Raw genomic sequence first — 18092 nt, forward strand, 5'->3', positions numbered from 1 at the left:
TTCACTACTCATTATTATTCATATTGAAAACTATTGAGAAGGAAGTAGGACGTAAGAAACCCATCTGCCTTGATAAGATAAGTAAAGGTTCACTCCTTCTTTATACAAAAAACTGAATTAGGAAAGCGCAGGAGATAAGATATCCAAATAATTCTTCGTTTAACATTAGAGCTTCATTGGGGTGAAGGTAATACCCCCCTTTGGATATCTATTCCCCTGCTGCTTGTGAGCGCAATTTCATGCAGGTGTAATCTTTTTATCAAGGTGTAGCTACCATAGGTGCAGGGAGTACAGCTGCTATGGGGCCCAGAGCTGAGAGGGGCCACCTTCCCTGTCACAGTTACATGTGTTATATACAGGGTGTAGCTACCATAGGTGCAGGGAGTGCAGCTGCTATGGTGCCAGAGCTGAGAGGGGCCACCTTCCCTGTCACAGTTACATGTGTTATATACAGGGTGTAGCTACCATAGGTGCAGGGAGTGCAGCTGCTATGGTGCCAGAGCTGAGAGGGGCCACCTTCCCTGTCACAGTTACATGTGTTATATACAGGGTGTAGCTACCATAGGTGCAGGGAGTACAGCTGCTATGGGGCCAGAGCTGAGAGGGGCCACCTTCCCTGTCACAGTTACATGTGTTATATACAGGGTGTAGCTATCATAGTGCAGGGAGTGCAGCTGCTATGGGGCCAGAGCTGAGAGGGGCCACCTTCCCTGTCACAGTTACATGTGTTATATACAGGGTGTAGCTACCATAGGTACAGGGAGTGCTGCTGCTATGGGGCCAGAGCTGAGAGGGGCCACCTTCCCTGTCACAGTTACATGTGTTATATACAGGGTGTAGCTACCATAGGTGCAGGGAGTGCAGCTGCTATGGGGCCAGAGCTGAGAGGGGCCACCTTCCCTGTCACAGTTACATGTGTTATATACAGGGTGTAGCTACCAAGGGTGCAGGGAGTGCAGCTGCTATGGGGCCAGAGCTGAGAGGGGCCACCTTCCCTGTCACAGTTACATGTGTTATATACAGGGTGTAGCTACCATAGGTGCAGGAAGTGCAGCTGCTATGGGGCCCAGAGCTGAGAGGGGCCACCTTCCCTGTCACAGTTACATGTGTTATATACAGGGTGTAGCTACCATAGGTGCAGAGAGTGCAGCTGCTATGGGGCCCAGAGCTGAGAGGGGCCACCTTCCCTGTCACAGTTACATGTGTTATATGCAGGGTGTAGCTACCATAGGTGCAGGGAGTGCAGCTGCTATGGGGCCAGAGCTGAGAGGGGCCATCTTCCATGTCACAGTTACATGTGTTATATACAGGGTGTAGCTACCATAGGTGCAGGGAGTGCAGCTGCTATGGAGCCAGAGCTGAGAGGGGCCACCTTCCCTGTCACAGTTACATGTGTTATATACAGGGTGTAGCTACCATAGGTGCAGAGAGTGCAGCTGCTATGGGGCCCAGAGCTGAGAGGGGCCACCTTCCCTGTCACAGTTACATGTGTTATATACAGGGTGTAGCTACCATAGGTGCAGGGAGTGCAGCTGCTATGGGGCCAGAGCTGAGAGGGGCCATCTTCCATGTCACAGTTACATGTGTTATATACAGGGTGTAGCTACCATAGGTGCAGGGAGTGCAGCTGCTATGGAGCCAGAGCTGAGAGGGGCCACCTTCCCTGTCACAGTTACATGTGTTATATACAGGGTGTAGCTACCATAGGTGCAGGGAGTGCAGCTGCTATGGGGCCAGAGCTGAGAGGGGCCACCTTCCCTGTCACAGTTACATGTGTTATATACAGGGTGTAGCTACCATAGGTGCAGGCAGTGCAGCTGCTATGGGGCCCAGAGCTGAGAGGGGCCACCTTCCTTGTCACAGTTACATGTGTTATATACAGGGTGTAGCTACCATAGGTGCAGGCAGTGCAGCTGCTATGGGGCCAGAGCTGAGAGGGGCCACCTTCCCTGTCACAGTTACATGTGTTATATACAAGGTGTAGCTACCTTATCTCCTGCGCTTTCCTAATTCAGTTTTTTGTATAAAGAAGGAGTGAACCTTTACTTATCTTATCAAGGCAGATGGGTTTCTTACGTCCTACTTCCTTCTCAATAGTTTTCAATATGAATAATAATGAGTAGTGAATAATAATATCCAACAATCCAGTGTCAGAACATGTTAAAAAAAAATGTATAAAACACAATCTAGTGTATTACCATTATAAAAATATTTCAATTAAGAATAATAGAATAATAGATTCTTTGGTCTTAATTTCTAGTGAGAGTAGTCCACACATATATATAAAAACAATTTCTTTAATGCTAAAAGTTGTTCCAATCACGGAATATCATTCAGACATATACGGATATAGCATATATCCACTTTTACATCCAATCATTTGTGAGGGTGGCTTCCTACCAGATTTGGGAAATTTTGAGGCGCTTAAAATTAAGCTTGTGCAGATGTCTCAGCAGTCCCGGGAAAACCAGCTCCAATGGTCAGCACCCCGTCCTCTCCTCGTCTGGTACGTCTGCCACAAATCCTCACCGTCAGCCAACGCGTTTCGATCAAAATCGTTGATCTTTGTCAAGGCATAGTGTGATGACCTCCTCTTCCAGCTCTTTATACCCCTATGAATTAGTATTCCTAATTGCTGGGAGGAGCCACTCTCACTTACAATTAACATTTGTTTTCTATATAAATCATTCTCAAACTCCTTATTTTCCATTTATAAATGATTCTTTAATACAATCTATTACTATATTTTCGATTGTACATAACAATACTTGATTAAAAGACAGTTAAAAATAATGAAAACATAAATTGACGTGGACCGGAAGTGCATAGTGCAACCAGAAATAGTCCCCGTTGCACTATGCACTTCCGGTCCACGTCAATTTATGTTTTCATTATTTTTAACTGGAAGAGGAGGTCATCACACTATGCCTTGACAAAGATCAACGATTTTGATCGAAACGCGTTGGTGACGGTGAGGATTTGTGGCAGACGTACCAGACGAGGAGAGGACGAGGTGCTGACCATTGGAGCTGGTTTTCCCCGGACTGCTGAGACATCTGCACAAGCTTAATTTTAAGCGCCTCAAAATTTCCCAAATCTGGTAGGAAGCCACCCTCACAAATGATTGGATGTAAAAGTGGATATATGCTATATCCGTATATGTCTGAATGATATTCCGTGATTGGAACAACTTTTAGCATTAAAGAAATTGTTTTTATATATATGTGTGGACTACTCTCACTAGAAATTAAGACCAAAGAATCTATTATTCTATTATTCTTAATTGAAATATTTTTATAATGGTAATACACTAGATTGTGTTTTATACATTTTTTTTTACATGGTTCTGACACTGGATTGTTGGATATTCACTACTCATTATTATTCATATTGAAAACTATTGAGAAGGAAGTAGGACGTAAGAAACCCATCTGCCTTGATAAGATAAGTAAAGGTTCACTCCTTCTTTATACAAAAAACTGAATTAGGAAAGCGCAGGAGATAAGATATCCAAATAATTCTTCCTTTAACATTAGAGCTTCATTGGGGTGAAGGTAATACCCCCCTTTGGATATCTATTCCCCTGCTGCTTGTGAGCGCAATTTCATGCAGGTGTAATCTTTTTATCAAGGTGTAGCTACCATAGGTGCAGGGAGTACAGCTGCTATGGGGCCCAGAGCTGAGAGGGGCCACCTTCCCTGTCACAGTTACATGTGTTATATACAGGGTGTAGCTACCATAGGTGCAGGGAGTGCAGCTGCTATGGTGCCAGAGCTGAGAGGGGCCACCTTCCCTGTCACAGTTACATGTGTTATATACAGGGTGTAGCTACCATAGGTGCAGGGAGTACAGCTGCTATGGGGCCAGAGCTGAGAGGGGCCACCTTCCCTGTCACAGTTACATGTGTTATATACAGGGTGTAGCTATCATAGGTGCAGGGAGTGCAGCTGCTATGGGGCCAGAGCTGAGAGGGGCCACCTTCCCTGTCACAGTTACATGTGTTATATACTAGAGATGAGCGGGTTCGGTTTCTTTGAATCCGAACCCGCACGAACTTCACTTTTTTTTCCACGGGTCCGAGCGACTCGGATCTTCCCGCCTTGCTCGGTTAACCCGAGCGCGCCCGAACGTCATCATGACGCTGTCGGATTCTCGCGAGGCTCGGATTCTATCGCGAGACTCGGATTCTATATAAGGAGCCGCGCGTCGCCGCCATTTTCACTCGTGCATTGAGATTGATAGGGAGAGGACGTGTCTGGCGTCCTCTCCATTAGAATAGAGATAGATAGATTAGATAGAGAGAGATTGTGCAGAGTCGCAGACAGAGTTAGTTTACCACAGTCAGTGACCAGTGCAGTTGCTAGTTAACTTTTATTTAATATAATATATCCGTTCACTTCTCTCTGCTATATCCGTTCTCTGCCTGAAAAAAAAAACGATACACAGCACAGTCAGTCACACAGTGTGACTCAGTCTGTGTGCACTCAGCTCAGCCCAGTGTGCTGCACAGTCATCAATGTATAAATTAAAAGCTTATAATTAATTGTGGGGGAGACTGGGGAGCACTGCAGGTTGTTAGCAGGAGCCAGGAGTACAATTATATTAATTAACAGTGCACACTTTTGCTGCAGGAGTGGTGACCAGTGCCTGACCACCAGTATAGTATTGTTGTATACTACTAATATCTCTTTAAATATCAACCAGTCTATATTAGCAGCAGACACAGTACAGTGCGGTAGTTCACGGCTGTGGCTACCTCTGTGTCGGCACACGGCAGGCAGTCCGTCCGACCAGAATTGTATTATTTATTATTATATACCTACCACCTAACCGTGGTTTTTTTTTCATTCTTTATACCGTCATAGTGTCATCCTAATTGTTACGAGTATACTACTATCTCTTTATCAACCAGTGTACAGTGCGGTAGTTCACGGCTGTGGCTACCTCTGTGTCGGCACACGGCAGGCAGTCCGTCCGACCAGAATTGTATTATTTATTATTATATACCTACCACCTAACCGTGGTTTTTTTTTCATTCTTTATACCGTCATAGTGTCATCCTAATTGTTACGAGTATACTACTATCTCTTTATCAACCAGTGTACAGTGCGGTAGTTCACGGCTGTGGCTACCTCTGTGTCGGCACACGGCAGGCAGTCCGTCCGACCAGAATTGTATTATTTATTATTATATACCTACCACCTAACCGTGGTTTTTTTTTCATTCTTTATACCGTCATAGTGTCATCCTAATTGTTACGAGTATACTACTATCTCTTTATCAACCAGTGTACAGTGCGGTAGTTCACGGCTGTGGCTACCTCTGTGTCGGCACACGGCAGGCAGTCCGTCCGACCAGAATTGTATTATTTATTATTATATACCTACCACCTAACCGTGGTTTTTTTTTCATTCTTTATACCGTCATAGTGTCATCCTAATTGTTACGAGTATACTACTATCTCTTTATCAACCAGTGTACAGTGCGGTAGTTCACGGCTGTGGCTACCTCTGTGTCGGCACACGGCAGGCAGTCCGTCCGACCAGAATTGTATTATTTATTATTATATACCTACCACCTAACCGTGGTTTTTTTTTCATTCTTTATACCGTCATAGTGTCATCCTAATTGTTACGAGTATACTACTATCTCTTTATCAACCAGTGTACAGTGCGGTAGTTCACGGCTGTGGCTACCTCTGTGTCGGCAGTCGGCAGGCAGTCCGTCCATCCATAATTGTATTATTATTATAATATATACCACCTAACCGTGGTTTTTTTTTCATTCTTTATACCGTCATAGTGTCATACTAGTTGTTACGAGTATACTACTATCTCTTTATCAACCAGTGTACAGTGCGGTAGTTCACGGCTGTGGCTACCTCTGTGTCGGCAGTCGGCAGGCAGTCCGTCCATCCATAATTGTATTATTATTATAATATATACCACCTAACTGTGGTTTTTTTTGCATTCTTTATACCGTCGTCATAGTGTCATACTAGTTGTTACGAGTATACTACTATCTCTTTATCAACCAGTGTACAGTGCGGTAGTTCACGGCTGTGGCTACCTCTGTGTCGGCAGTCGGCAGGCAGTCCGTCCATCCATAATTGTATTATTATTATAATATATACCACCTAACCGTGGTTTTTTTTTCATTCTTTATACCGTCGTCATAGTGTCATACTAGTTGTTACGAGTATACTACTATCTCTTTATCAACCAGTGTACAGTGCGGTAGTTCACGGCTGTGGCTACCTCTGTGTCGGCAGTCGGCAGGCAGTCCGTCCATCCATAATTGTATTATTATTATAATATATACCACCTAACCGTGGTTTTTTTTTCATTCTTTATACCGTCGTCATAGTGTCATACTAGTTGTTACGAGTATACTACTATCTCTTTATCAACCAGTGTACAGTGCGGTAGTTCACGGCTGTGGCTACCTCTGTGTCGGCAGTCGGCAGGCAGTCCGTCCATCCATAATTGTATTATTATTATAATATATACCACCTAACCGTGGTTTTTTTTTCATTCTTTATACCGTCGTCATAGTGTCATACTAGTTGTTACGAGTATACTACTATCTCTTTATCAACCAGTGTACAGTGCGGTAGTTCACGGCTGTGGCTACCTCTGTGTCGGCAGTCGGCAGGCAGTCCGTCCATCCATAATTGTATTATTATTATAATATATACCACCTAACCGTGGTTTTTTTTTCATTCTTTATACCGTCGTCATAGTGTCATACTAGTTGTTACGAGTATACTACTATCTCTTTATCAACCAGTGTACAGTGCGGTAGTTCACGGCTGTGGCTACCTCTGTGTCGGCAGTCGGCAGGCAGTCCGTCCATCCATAATTGTATTATTATTATAATATATACCACCTAACCGTGGTTTTTTTTTCATTCTTTATACCGTCGTCATAGTGTCATACTAGTTGTTACGAGTATACTACTATCTCTTTATCAACCAGTGTACAGTGCGGTAGTTCACGGCTGTGGCTACCTCTGTGTCGGCAGTCGGCAGGCAGTCCGTCCATCCATAATTGTATTATTATTATAATATATACCACCTAACCGTGGTTTTTTTATACCACCTAACCGTGGCAGTCCGTCCATAATTGTATACTAGTATCCAATCCATCCATCTCCATTGTTTACCTGAGGTGCCTTTTAGTTCTGCCTATAAAATATGGAGAACAAAAAAGTTGAGGTTCCAAAATTAGGGAAAGATCAAGATCCACTTCCACCTCGTGCTGAAGCTGCTGCCACTAGTCATGGCCGAGACGATGAAATGCCAGCAACGTCGTCTGCCAAGGCCGATGCCCAATGTCATAGTACAGAGCATGTCAAATCCAAAACACCAAATATCAGAAAAAAAAGGACTCCAAAACCTAAAATAAAATTGTCGGAGGAGAAGCGTAAACTTGCCAATATGCCATTTACCACACGGAGTGGCAAGGAACGGCTGAGGCCCTGGCCTATGTTCATGGCTAGTGGTTCAGCTTCACATGAGGATGGAAGCACTCAGCCTCTCGCTAGAAAACTGAAAAGACTCAAGCTGGCAAAAGCACCGCAAAGAACTGTGCGTTCTTTGAAATCCCAAATCCACAAGGAGAGTCCAATTGTGTCGTTTGCGATGCCTGACCTTCCCAACACTGGACGTGAAGAGCATGCGCCTTCCACTATTTGCATGCCCCCTGCAAGTGCTGGAAGGAGCACCCGCAGTCCAGTTCCTGATAGTCAGATTGAAGATGTCAGTGTTGAAGTACACCAGGATGAGGAGGATATGGGTGTTGCTGGCGCTGGGGAGGAAATTGACCAGGAGGATTCTGATGGTGAGGTGGTTTGTTTAAGTCAGGCACCCGGGGAGACACCTGTTGTCCGTGGGAGGAATATGGCCGTTGACATGCCAGGTGAAAATACCAAAAAAATCAGCTCTTCGGTGTGGAGGTATTTCACCAGAAATGCGGACAACAGGTGTCAAGCCGTGTGTTCCCTTTGTCAAGCTGTAATAAGTAGGGGTAAGGACGTTAACCACCTCGGAACATCCTCCCTTATACGTCACCTGCAGCGCATTCATAATAAGTCAGTGACAAGTTCAAAAACTTTGGGTGACAGCGGAAGCAGTCCACTGACCAGTAAATCCCTTCCTCTTGTAACCAAGCTCACGCAAACCACCCCACCAACTCCCTCAGTGTCAATTTCCTCCTTCCCCAGGAATGCCAATAGTCCTGCAGGCCATGTCACTGGCAAGTCTGACGAGTCCTCTCCTGCCTGGGATTCCTCCGATGCATCCTTGCGTGTAACGCCTACTGCTGCTGGCGCTGCTGTTGTTGCCGCTGGGAGTCGATGGTCATCCCAGAGGGGAAGTCGTAAGCCCACTTGTACTACTTCCAGTAAGCAATTGACTGTTCAACAGTCCTTTGCGAGGAAGATGAAATATCACAGCAGTCATCCTACTGCAAAGCGGATAACTGAGTCCTTGACAACTATGTTGGTGTTAGACGTGCGTCCGGTATCCGCCGTTAGTTCACAGGGAACTAGACAATTTATTGAGGCAGTGTGCCCCCGTTACCAAATACCATCTAGGTTCCACTTCTCTAGGCAGGCGATACCGAGAATGTACACGGACGTCAGAAAAAGACTCACCAGTCTCCTAAAAAATGCAGTTGTACCCAATGTCCACTTAACCACGGACATGTGGACAAGTGGAGCAGGGCAGGGTCAGGACTATATGACTGTGACAGCCCACTGGGTAGATGTATGGACTCCCGCCGCAAGAACAGCAGCGGCGGCACCAGTAGCAGCATCTCGCAAACGCCAACTCTTTCCTAGGCAGGCTACGCTTTGTATCACCGCTTTCCAGAATACGCACACAGCTGAAAACCTCTTACGGCAACTGAGGAAGATCATCGCGGAATGGCTTACCCCAATTGGACTCTCCTGTGGATTTGTGGCATCGGACAACGCCAGCAATATTGTGTGTGCATTAAATATGGGCAAATTCCAGCACGTCCCATGTTTTGCACATACCTTGAATTTGGTGGTGCAGAATTTTTTAAAAAACGACAGGGGCGTGCAAGAGATGCTGTCGGTGGCCAGAAAAATTGCGGGACACTTTCGGCGTACAGGCACCACGTACAGAAGACTGGAGCACCACCAAAAACTACTGAACCTGCCCTGCCATCATCTGAAGCAAGAAGTGGTAACGAGGTGGAATTCAACCCTCTATATGCTTCAGAGGTTGGAGGAGCAGCAAAAGGCCATTCAAGCCTATACAATTGAGCACGATATAGGAGATGGAATGCACCTGTCTCAAGTGCAGTGGAGAATGATTTCAACGTTGTGCAAGGTTCTGATGCCCTTTGAACTTGCCACACGTGAAGTCAGTTCAGACACTGCCAGCCTGAGTCAGGTCATTCCCCTCATCAGGCTTTTGCAGAAGAAGCTGGAGGCATTGAAGAAGGAGCTAACACGGAGCGATTCCGCTAGGCATGTGGGACTTGTGGATGCAGCCCTTAATTCGCTTAACAAGGATTCACGGGTGGTCAATCTGTTGAAATCAGAGCACTACATTTTGGCCACCGTGCTCGATCCTAGATTTAAAGCCTACCTTGGATCTCTCTTTCCGGCAGACACAGGTCTGCTGGGGTTGAAAGACCTGCTGGTGACAAAATTGTCAAGTCAAGCGGAACGCGACCTGTCAACATCTCCTCCTTCACATTCTCCCGCAACTGGGGGTGCGAGGAAAAGGCTCAGAATTCCGAGCCCACCCGCTGGCGGTGATGCAGGGCAGTCTGGAGCGACTGCTGATGCTGACATCTGGTCCGGACTGAAGGACCTGCCAACGATTACGGACATGTCGTCTACTGTCACTGCATATGATTCTCTCAACATTGATAGAATGGTGGAGGATTATATGAGTGACCGCATCCAAGTAGGCACGTCACACAGTCCGTACTTATACTGGCAGGAAAAAGAGGCAATTTGGAGGCCCTTGCACAAACTGGCTTTATTCTACCTAAGTTGCCCTCCCACAAGTGTGTACTCCGAAAGAGTGTTTAGTGCCGCCGCTCACCTTGTCAGCAATCGGCGTACGAGGTTACATCCAGAAAATGTGGAGAAGATGATGTTCATTAAAATGAATTATAATCAATTCCTCCGCGGAGACATTGACCAGCAGCAATTGCCTCCACAAAGTACACAGGGAGCTGAGATGGTGGATTCCAGTGGGGACGAATTGATAATCTGTGAGGAGGGGGATGTACACGGTGATATATCGGAGGGTGAAGATGAGGTGGACATCTTGCCTCTGTAGAGCCAGTTTGTGCAAGGAGAGATTAATTGCTTCTTTTTTGGGGGGGGTCCAAACCAACCCGTCATATCAGTCACAGTCGTGTGGCAGACCCTGTCACTGAAATGATGGGTTGGTTAAAGTGTGCATGTCCTGTTTTGTTTATACAACATAAGGGTGGGTGGGAGGGCCCAAGGATAATTCCATCTTGCACCTCTTTTTTCTTTTCTTTTTCTTTGCATCATGTGCTGATTGGGGAGGGTTTTTTGGAAGGGACATCCTGCGTGACACTGCAGTGCCACTCCTAGATGGGCCCGGTGTTTGTGTCGGCCACTAGGGTCGCTAATCTTACTCACACAGCTACCTCATTGCGCCTCTTTTTTTCTTTGCGTCATGTGCTGTTTGGGGAGGGTTTTTTGGAAGGGACATCCTGCGTGACACTGCAGTGCCACTCCTAGATGGGCCCGGTGTTTGTGTCGGCCACTAGGGTCGCTAATCTTACTCACACAGTCAGCTACCTCATTGCGCCTCTTTTTTTCTTTGCGTCATGTGCTGTTTGGGGAGGGTTTTTTGGAAGGGCCATCCTGCGTGACACTGCAGTGCCACTCCTAGATGGGCCCGGTGTTTGTGTCGGCCACTAGGGTCGCTAATCTTACTCACACAGCTACCTCATTGCGCCTCTTTTTTTCTTTGCGTCATGTGCTGTTTGGGGAGGGTTTTTTGGAAGGGCCATCCTGCGTGACACTGCAGTGCCACTCCTAGATGGGCCCGGTGTTTGTGTCGGCCACTAGGGTCGCTAATCTTACTCACACAGCTACCTCATTGCGCCTCTTTTTTTCTTTGCGTCATGTGCTGTTTGGGGAGGGTTTTTTGGAAGGGACATCCTGCGTGACACTGCAGTGCCACTCCTAGATGGGCCCGGTGTTTGTGTCGGCCACTAGGGTCGCTTATCTTACTCACACAGCGACCTCGGTGCAAATTTTAGGACTAAAAATAATATTGTGAGGTGTGAGGTATTCAGAATAGACTGAAAATGAGTGTAAATTATGGTTTTTGAGGTTAATAATACTTTGGGATCAAAATGACCCCCAAATTCTATGATTTAAGCTGTTTTTTAGTGTTTTTGGAAAAAAACACCCGAATCCAAAACACACCCGAATCCGACAAAAATAATTCGGTGAGGTTTTGCCAAAACGCGTTCGAACCCAAAACACGGCCGCGGAACCGAACCCAAAACCAAAACACAAAACCCGAAAAATTTCAGGCGCTCATCTCTATTATATACAGGGTGTAGCTACCATAGGTGCAGGGAGTGCAGCTGCTATGGGGCCAGAGCTGAGAGGGGCCACCTTCCCTGTCACAGTTACATGTGTTATATACAGGGTGTAGCTACCATAGGTGCAGGAAGTGCAGCTGCTATGGGGCCCAGAGCTGAGAGGGGCCACCTTCCCTGTCACAGTTACATGTGTTATATACAGGGTGTAGCTACCATAGGTGCAGAGAGTGCAGCTGCTATGGGGCCCAGAGCTGAGAGGGGCCACCTTCCCTGTCACAGTTACATGTGTTATATACAGGGTGTAGCTACCATAGGTGCAGGGAGTGCAGCTGCTATGGGGCCAGAGCTGAGAGGGGCCATCTTCCATGTCACAGTTACATGTGTTATATACAGGGTGTAGCTACCATAGGTGCAGGGAGTGCAGCTGCTATGGAGCCAGAGCTGAGAGGGGCCACCTTCCCTGTCACAGTTACATGTGTTATATACAGGGTGTAGCTACCATAGGTGCAGGGAGTGCAGCTGCTATGGGGCCAGAGCTGAGAGGGGCCACCTTCCCTGTCACAGTTACATGTGTTATATACAGGGTGTAGCTACCATAGGTGCAGGCAGTGCAGCTGCTATGGGGCCCAGAGCTGAGAGGGGCCACCTTCCTTGTCACAGTTACATGTGTTATATACAGGGTGTAGCTACCATAGGTGCAGGCAGTGCAGCTGCTATGGGGCCAGAGCTGAGAGGGGCCACCTTCCCTGTCACAGTTACATGTGTTATATACAAGGTGTAGCTACCTTATCTCCTGCGCTTTCCTAATTCAGTTTTTTGTATAAAGAAGGAGTGAACCTTTACTTATCTTATCAAGGCAGATGGGTTTCTTACGTCCTACTTCCTTCTCAATAGTTTTCAATATGAATAATAATGAGTAGTGAATAATAATATCCAACAATCCAGTGTCAGAACATGTTAAAAAAAAATGTATAAAACACAATCTAGTGTATTACCATTATAAAAATATTTCAATTAAGAATAATAGAATAATAGATTCTTTGGTCTTAATTTCTAGTGAGAGTAGTCCACACATATATATAAAAACAATTTCTTTAATGCTAAAAGTTGTTCCAATCACGGAATATCATTCAGACATATACGGATATAGCATATATCCACTTTTACATCCAATCATTTGTGAGGGTGGCTTCCTACACGATTTGGGAAATTTTGAGGCGCTTAAAATTAAGCTTGTGCAGATGTCTCAGCAGTCCCGGGAAAACCAGCTCCAATGGTCAGCACCCCGTCCTCTCCTCGTCTGGTACGTCTGCCACAAATCCTCACCGTCAGCCAACGCGTTTCGATCAAAATCGTTGATCTTTGTCAAGGCATAGTGTGATGACCTCCTCTTCCAGCTCTTTATACCCCTATGAATTAGTATTCCTAATTGCTGGGAGGAGCCACTCTCACTTACAATTAACATTTGTTTTCTATATAAATCATTCTCAAACTCCTTATTTTCCATTTATAAATGATTCTTTAATACAATCTATTACTATATTTTCGATTGTACATAACAATACATGATTAAAAGACAGTTAAAAATAATGAAAACATAAATTGACGTGGACCGGAAGTGCATAGTGCAACCAGAAATAGTCCCCGTTGCACTATGCACTTCCGGTCCACGTCAATTTATGTTTTCATTATTTTTAACTGGAAGAGGAGGTCATCACACTATGCCTTGACAAAGATCAACGATTTTGATCGAAACGCGTTGGTAACGGTGAGGATTTGTGGCAGACGTACCAGACGAGGAGAGGACGAGGTGCTGACCATTGGAGCTGGTTTTCCCCGGACTGCTGAGACATCTGCACAAGCTTAATTTTAAGCGCCTCAAAATTTCCCAAATCTGGTAGGAAGCCACCCTCACAAATGATTGGATGTAAAAGTGGATATATGCTATATCCGTATATGTCTGAATGATATTCCGTGATTGGAACAACTTTTAGCATTAAAGAAATTGTTTTTATATATATGTGTGGACTACTCTCACTAGAAATTAAGACCAAAGAATCAATTATTCTATTATTCTTAATTGAAATATTTTTATAATGGTAATACACTAGATTGTGTTTTATACATTTTTTTTTACATGGTTCTGACACTGGATTGTTGGATATTCACTACTCATTATTATTCATATTGAAAACTATTGAGAAGGAAGTAGGACGTAAGAAACCCATCTGCCTTGATAAGATAAGTAAAGGTTCACTCCTTCTTTATACAAAAAACTGAATTAGGAAAGCGCAGGAGATAAGATATCCAAATAATTCTTCCTTTAACATTAGAGCTTCATTGGGGTGAAGGTAATACCCCCCTTTGGATATCTATTCCCCTGCTGCTTGTGAGCGCAATTTCATGCAGGTGTAATCTTTTTATCAAGGTGTAGCTACCATAGGTGCAGGGAGTACAGCTGCTATGGGGCCCAGAGCTGAGAGGGGCCACCTTCCCTGTCACAGTTACATGTGTTATATACAGGGTGTAGCTATCATAGGTGCAGGGAGTGCAGCTGCTATGGGGCCAGAGCTGAGAGGGGACACCTTCCCTGTCACAGTTACATGTGTTATATACAGGGTGTAGCTACCATAGGTACAGGGAGTGCTGCTGCTATGGGGCCAGAGCTGAGAGGGGCCACCTTCCCTGTCACAGTTACATGTGTTATATACAGGGTGTAGCTACCATAGGTGCAGGGAGTGCAGCTGCTATGGGGCCAGAGCTGAGAGGGGCCACCTTCCCTGTCACAGTTACATGTGTTATATACAGGGTGTAGCTACCATAGGTGCAGGGAGTGCAGCTGCTATGGGGCCAGAGCTGAGAGGGGCCACCTTCCCTGTCACAGTTACATGTGTTATATACAGGGTGTAGCTACCATAGGTGCAGGAAGTGTAGCTGCTATGGGGCCCAGAGCTGAGAGGGGCCACCTTCCCTGTCACAGTTACATGTGTTATATACAGGGTGTAGCTACCATAGGTGCAGGGAGTGCAGCTGCTATGGGGCCAGAGCTGAGAGGGGCCACCTTCTCTGTCACAGTTACATGTGTTATATACAGGGTGTAGCTACCATAGGTGCAGGGAATACAGCTGCTATGGGACCAGAGTTGAGAGGGGCCACCTTCCCTGTCACAGTTACATGTGTTATATACAGGGTGTAGCTACCATAGGTGCAGGGAGTGCAGCTGCTATGGTGTCAGAGCTGAGAGGAGCCACCTTCCCTGTCACAGTTACATGTGTTATATACAGGGTGTAGCTACCATAGGTGCAGGGAGTGCAGCTGCTATGGGGCCAGAGCTGAGAGGGGCCACCTTCCCTGTCACAGTTACATGTGTTATATACAGGGTGTAGTTACCATAGGTGCAGGGAGTGCATCTGCTATGGGGCCAGAGCTGAGAGGGGCCACCTTCCCTGTCACAGTTACATGTGTTATATACAGCGTGTAGCTACCATAGGTGCAGGGAGTGCAGCTGCTATGGGGCCAGAGCTGAGAGGGGCCACCTTCCCTGTCACAGTTACATGTGTTATATACAGGGTGTAGTTACCATAGGTGCAGGGAGTGCAGCTGCTATGGGACTCAGAGCTGAGAGGGGCCACCTTCCCTGTCACAGTTACATGTGTTATATACAGGGTGTAGCTACCATAGGAGCAGGGAGTGCAGCTGCTATGGGGCCAGAGCTGAGAGGGGCCACCTTCCCTGTCACAGTTACATGTGTTATTTACAACGTGTAGCTACCATAGGTGCAGGGAGTGCAGCTGCTATGGGGCCAGAGCTGAGAGGGGCCACCTTCCCTGTCACAGTTACATGTGTTATATACAGGGTGTAGCTACCATAGGTGCAGGGAGTGCAGCTGCTATGGGGCCAGAGCTGAGAGGGGCCACCTTCCCTGTCACAGTTACATGTGTTATATACAGGGTGTAGCTATTATAGGTGCAGGGAGTGCAGCTACTATGGGGCCAGAGCTGAGAGGGGCCACCTTCCCTGTCACAGTTACATGTGTTATATACAGGGTGTAGCTACCATAGGTGCAGGGAGTGCAGCTGCTATGGGGCCAGAGCTGAGAGGAGCCACCTTCCCTGTCACAGTTACATGTATTATATACAGGGGTGTAGCTACCATAGGTGCAGGGAGTGTAGCTGCAATGGGGCCATAGCTGAGAGGAGCCACCTTCCCTGTCACAGTTACATGTTATATACAGGGTGTAGCTACCATAGGTGCAGGGAGTGCAGCTGCTATGGGACCAGAGCTAAGAGGAGCCACCTTTCCTGTCACAGTTACATGTTATATACAGGGTATAGCTACTATAGGTGCATGGAGTGCAGCTGCTATGGGGCCAGAGCTGAGAGGGGCCACCTTCCCTGTCACAGTTACATGTGTTATATACAGGGTGTAGCTACCATAGGTGCAGTGAGTGCAGCTGCTATGGGGCCCAGAGCTGAGAGGGGCCACCTTCCCTGTCACAGTTACATGTGTTATATACAGGGTGTAGCTACCATAGGTGCAGGGAGTACAGCTGCTATGGGGCCAGAGCTGAGAGGGGCCACCTTCCCTGTCACAGATACATGTGTTATATACAGGGTGTAGCTACCATAGGTGCAGGGAGTGCAGCTGCTATGGGGCCCAGAGCTGCGAGGGGCCACCTTCCCTGTCACAGTTACATGTGTTATATACAGGGTGTAGCTACCATAGGTGCAGGGAGTACAGTTGCTATGGGGCCAGAGCTGAGAGGGGCCACCTTCCCTGTCACAGGTACATGTGTTATATACAGGGTGTAGCTACCATAGGTGCAGAGAGTGCAGCTGCTATGGAGCCAGAGCTGAGAGGGGCCACCTTCCCTGTCACAGTTACATGTGTTATATACTGGGGTGTAGCTACCATAGGTGCAGGGAGTGCAGCTGCTATGGGGCCATAGCTGAGAGGGGCCACCTTCCCTGTTACAGTTACATGTGTTATATACAGAGTGTAGCTTCCATAGGTGCAAGGAGTGCAGCTGCTATGGGGCCAGAGCTGAGAGGGGCCACCTTCCCTGTCACAGTTACATGTGTTGTATACAGTGTGTAGCTACCATAGGTGCAGGGAGTGCAGCTGCTATGGGGCCAGAGCTGAGAGAGGCCACCTTCCCTGTCACAGTTACATGTGTTATATACAGGGTGTAGCTACCATAGGTGCAGGGAGTGCAGCTGCTATGGGGCCCAGAGCTGAGAGAAGCCACCTTCCCTGTCACAGTTACATGTGTGTAACCCTCCCCCTGTCGGTACAGGGATATATCACCTAATAACCGGTCAGTCAATACTTGTGCCTCCACCCAGGAGTAATTATTTAGGCTTTCTTGGGTAAGCCTTTTCCTAACAATGGGAATATAGGTGTATGTCTGTCTGCCTCCTATACATATGCGCATATTTTACAATATTATATTATACCTGTTCTTCTCTTTGTATCTACAGGATCTTCGGAAAGAAGTTAATTTCACACAGCAGATGGTAAGTATAAGTAGTGATGTTTATTACCCCTAAGCTATCTAAAGATTAAAGGCAAAACAAACATTCTGGCAAACACAATAAAATGTAACACATTTTCAATCCCATTCCTATATCACCCTTTACGCCCTAGGGCCCTCATTCCGAGTCGTTCGCTCGTTCTTTTTTATCGCATCGCAGTAAAAATCCGCTTAGAGCGCATGCGCAATGTTCGCACTGCGACTGCGCCAAGTAATTCTGCAATGAAGAAAGGATTTTTACTCACGGCTTTTTCCTCGCACCGGCGATCGTAGTGTGATTGACAGGAAATGGGTGTTACTGGGCGGAAACACTGCGTTTTATGGGCGTGTGGTTGAAAACGCTACCGTTTCCGAAAAAAACGCAGGAGTGGCCGGAGAAACGGGGGAGTGCCAGAGCGAACGCTGGGAGTGTTTCTGACGTCAAACCAGGAACGACATGCACTGAACTGATCGCACAGGCAGAGTAAGTCTGGAGCTACTCTAAAACTGCTAAGTAGTTTGTGATCGCAATATTGCGTATACTTCGTTCGCACTTTTAAGATGCTAAGATACACTCCCAGTAGGCGTAGGCTTAGCGTGTGTAACTCTGCTAAATTCGCCTTGCGACCGATCAACTCGGAATGAGGGCCTATACACGTTATCTTGCATGCAATACAAAAAAATATTGTAATGTTACTGTTGGAGTGACCCGGGTACTCAGAAAAATAAGTGCAAAGTCTGGGCCCGTAATTCAGTGTACACTGACCAATACCTTGCTTGGCATCCAATTTAAAATGTGCGGCACGCCTCTAGTTTTCCTTGTATAGCAGAATATACTTTACTCTGTGCATCATGCTGACAGTCACCCTCTCTGGTATTTAATCATAGACTGATGGGTTTGTGCAGTATTATGTTCATCTCATTAAAAGGAAACAGGCATTGTCTGTAATTCAGTCTGCAATAGATATCCTAGACTCTGTAACAATTGTATCCTTTCTTGCTGT

General features: G+C 46.4%; 1 protein-coding gene across 1 annotated transcript in view; it reads left to right on the forward strand.

The window, feature by feature from the left end:
* Positions 1–18092, forward strand: part of LOC134910693 (fucolectin-like) — a 104338-nt gene that overhangs the window by 31641 nt on the left and 54605 nt on the right. The window contains exon 2 of the mRNA XM_063919016.1: positions 17057–17092. Within this exon, the coding sequence (XP_063775086.1) occupies positions 17057–17092 (36 nt within the window). The remainder of the gene's footprint in view (positions 1–17056; positions 17093–18092) is intronic.

The sequence above is a fragment of the Pseudophryne corroboree genome, chromosome 4, assembly GCF_028390025.1.
Source record: "Pseudophryne corroboree isolate aPseCor3 chromosome 4, aPseCor3.hap2, whole genome shotgun sequence".
In the NCBI taxonomy this organism is placed as follows: Eukaryota; Metazoa; Chordata; class Amphibia; order Anura; family Myobatrachidae; genus Pseudophryne; species Pseudophryne corroboree.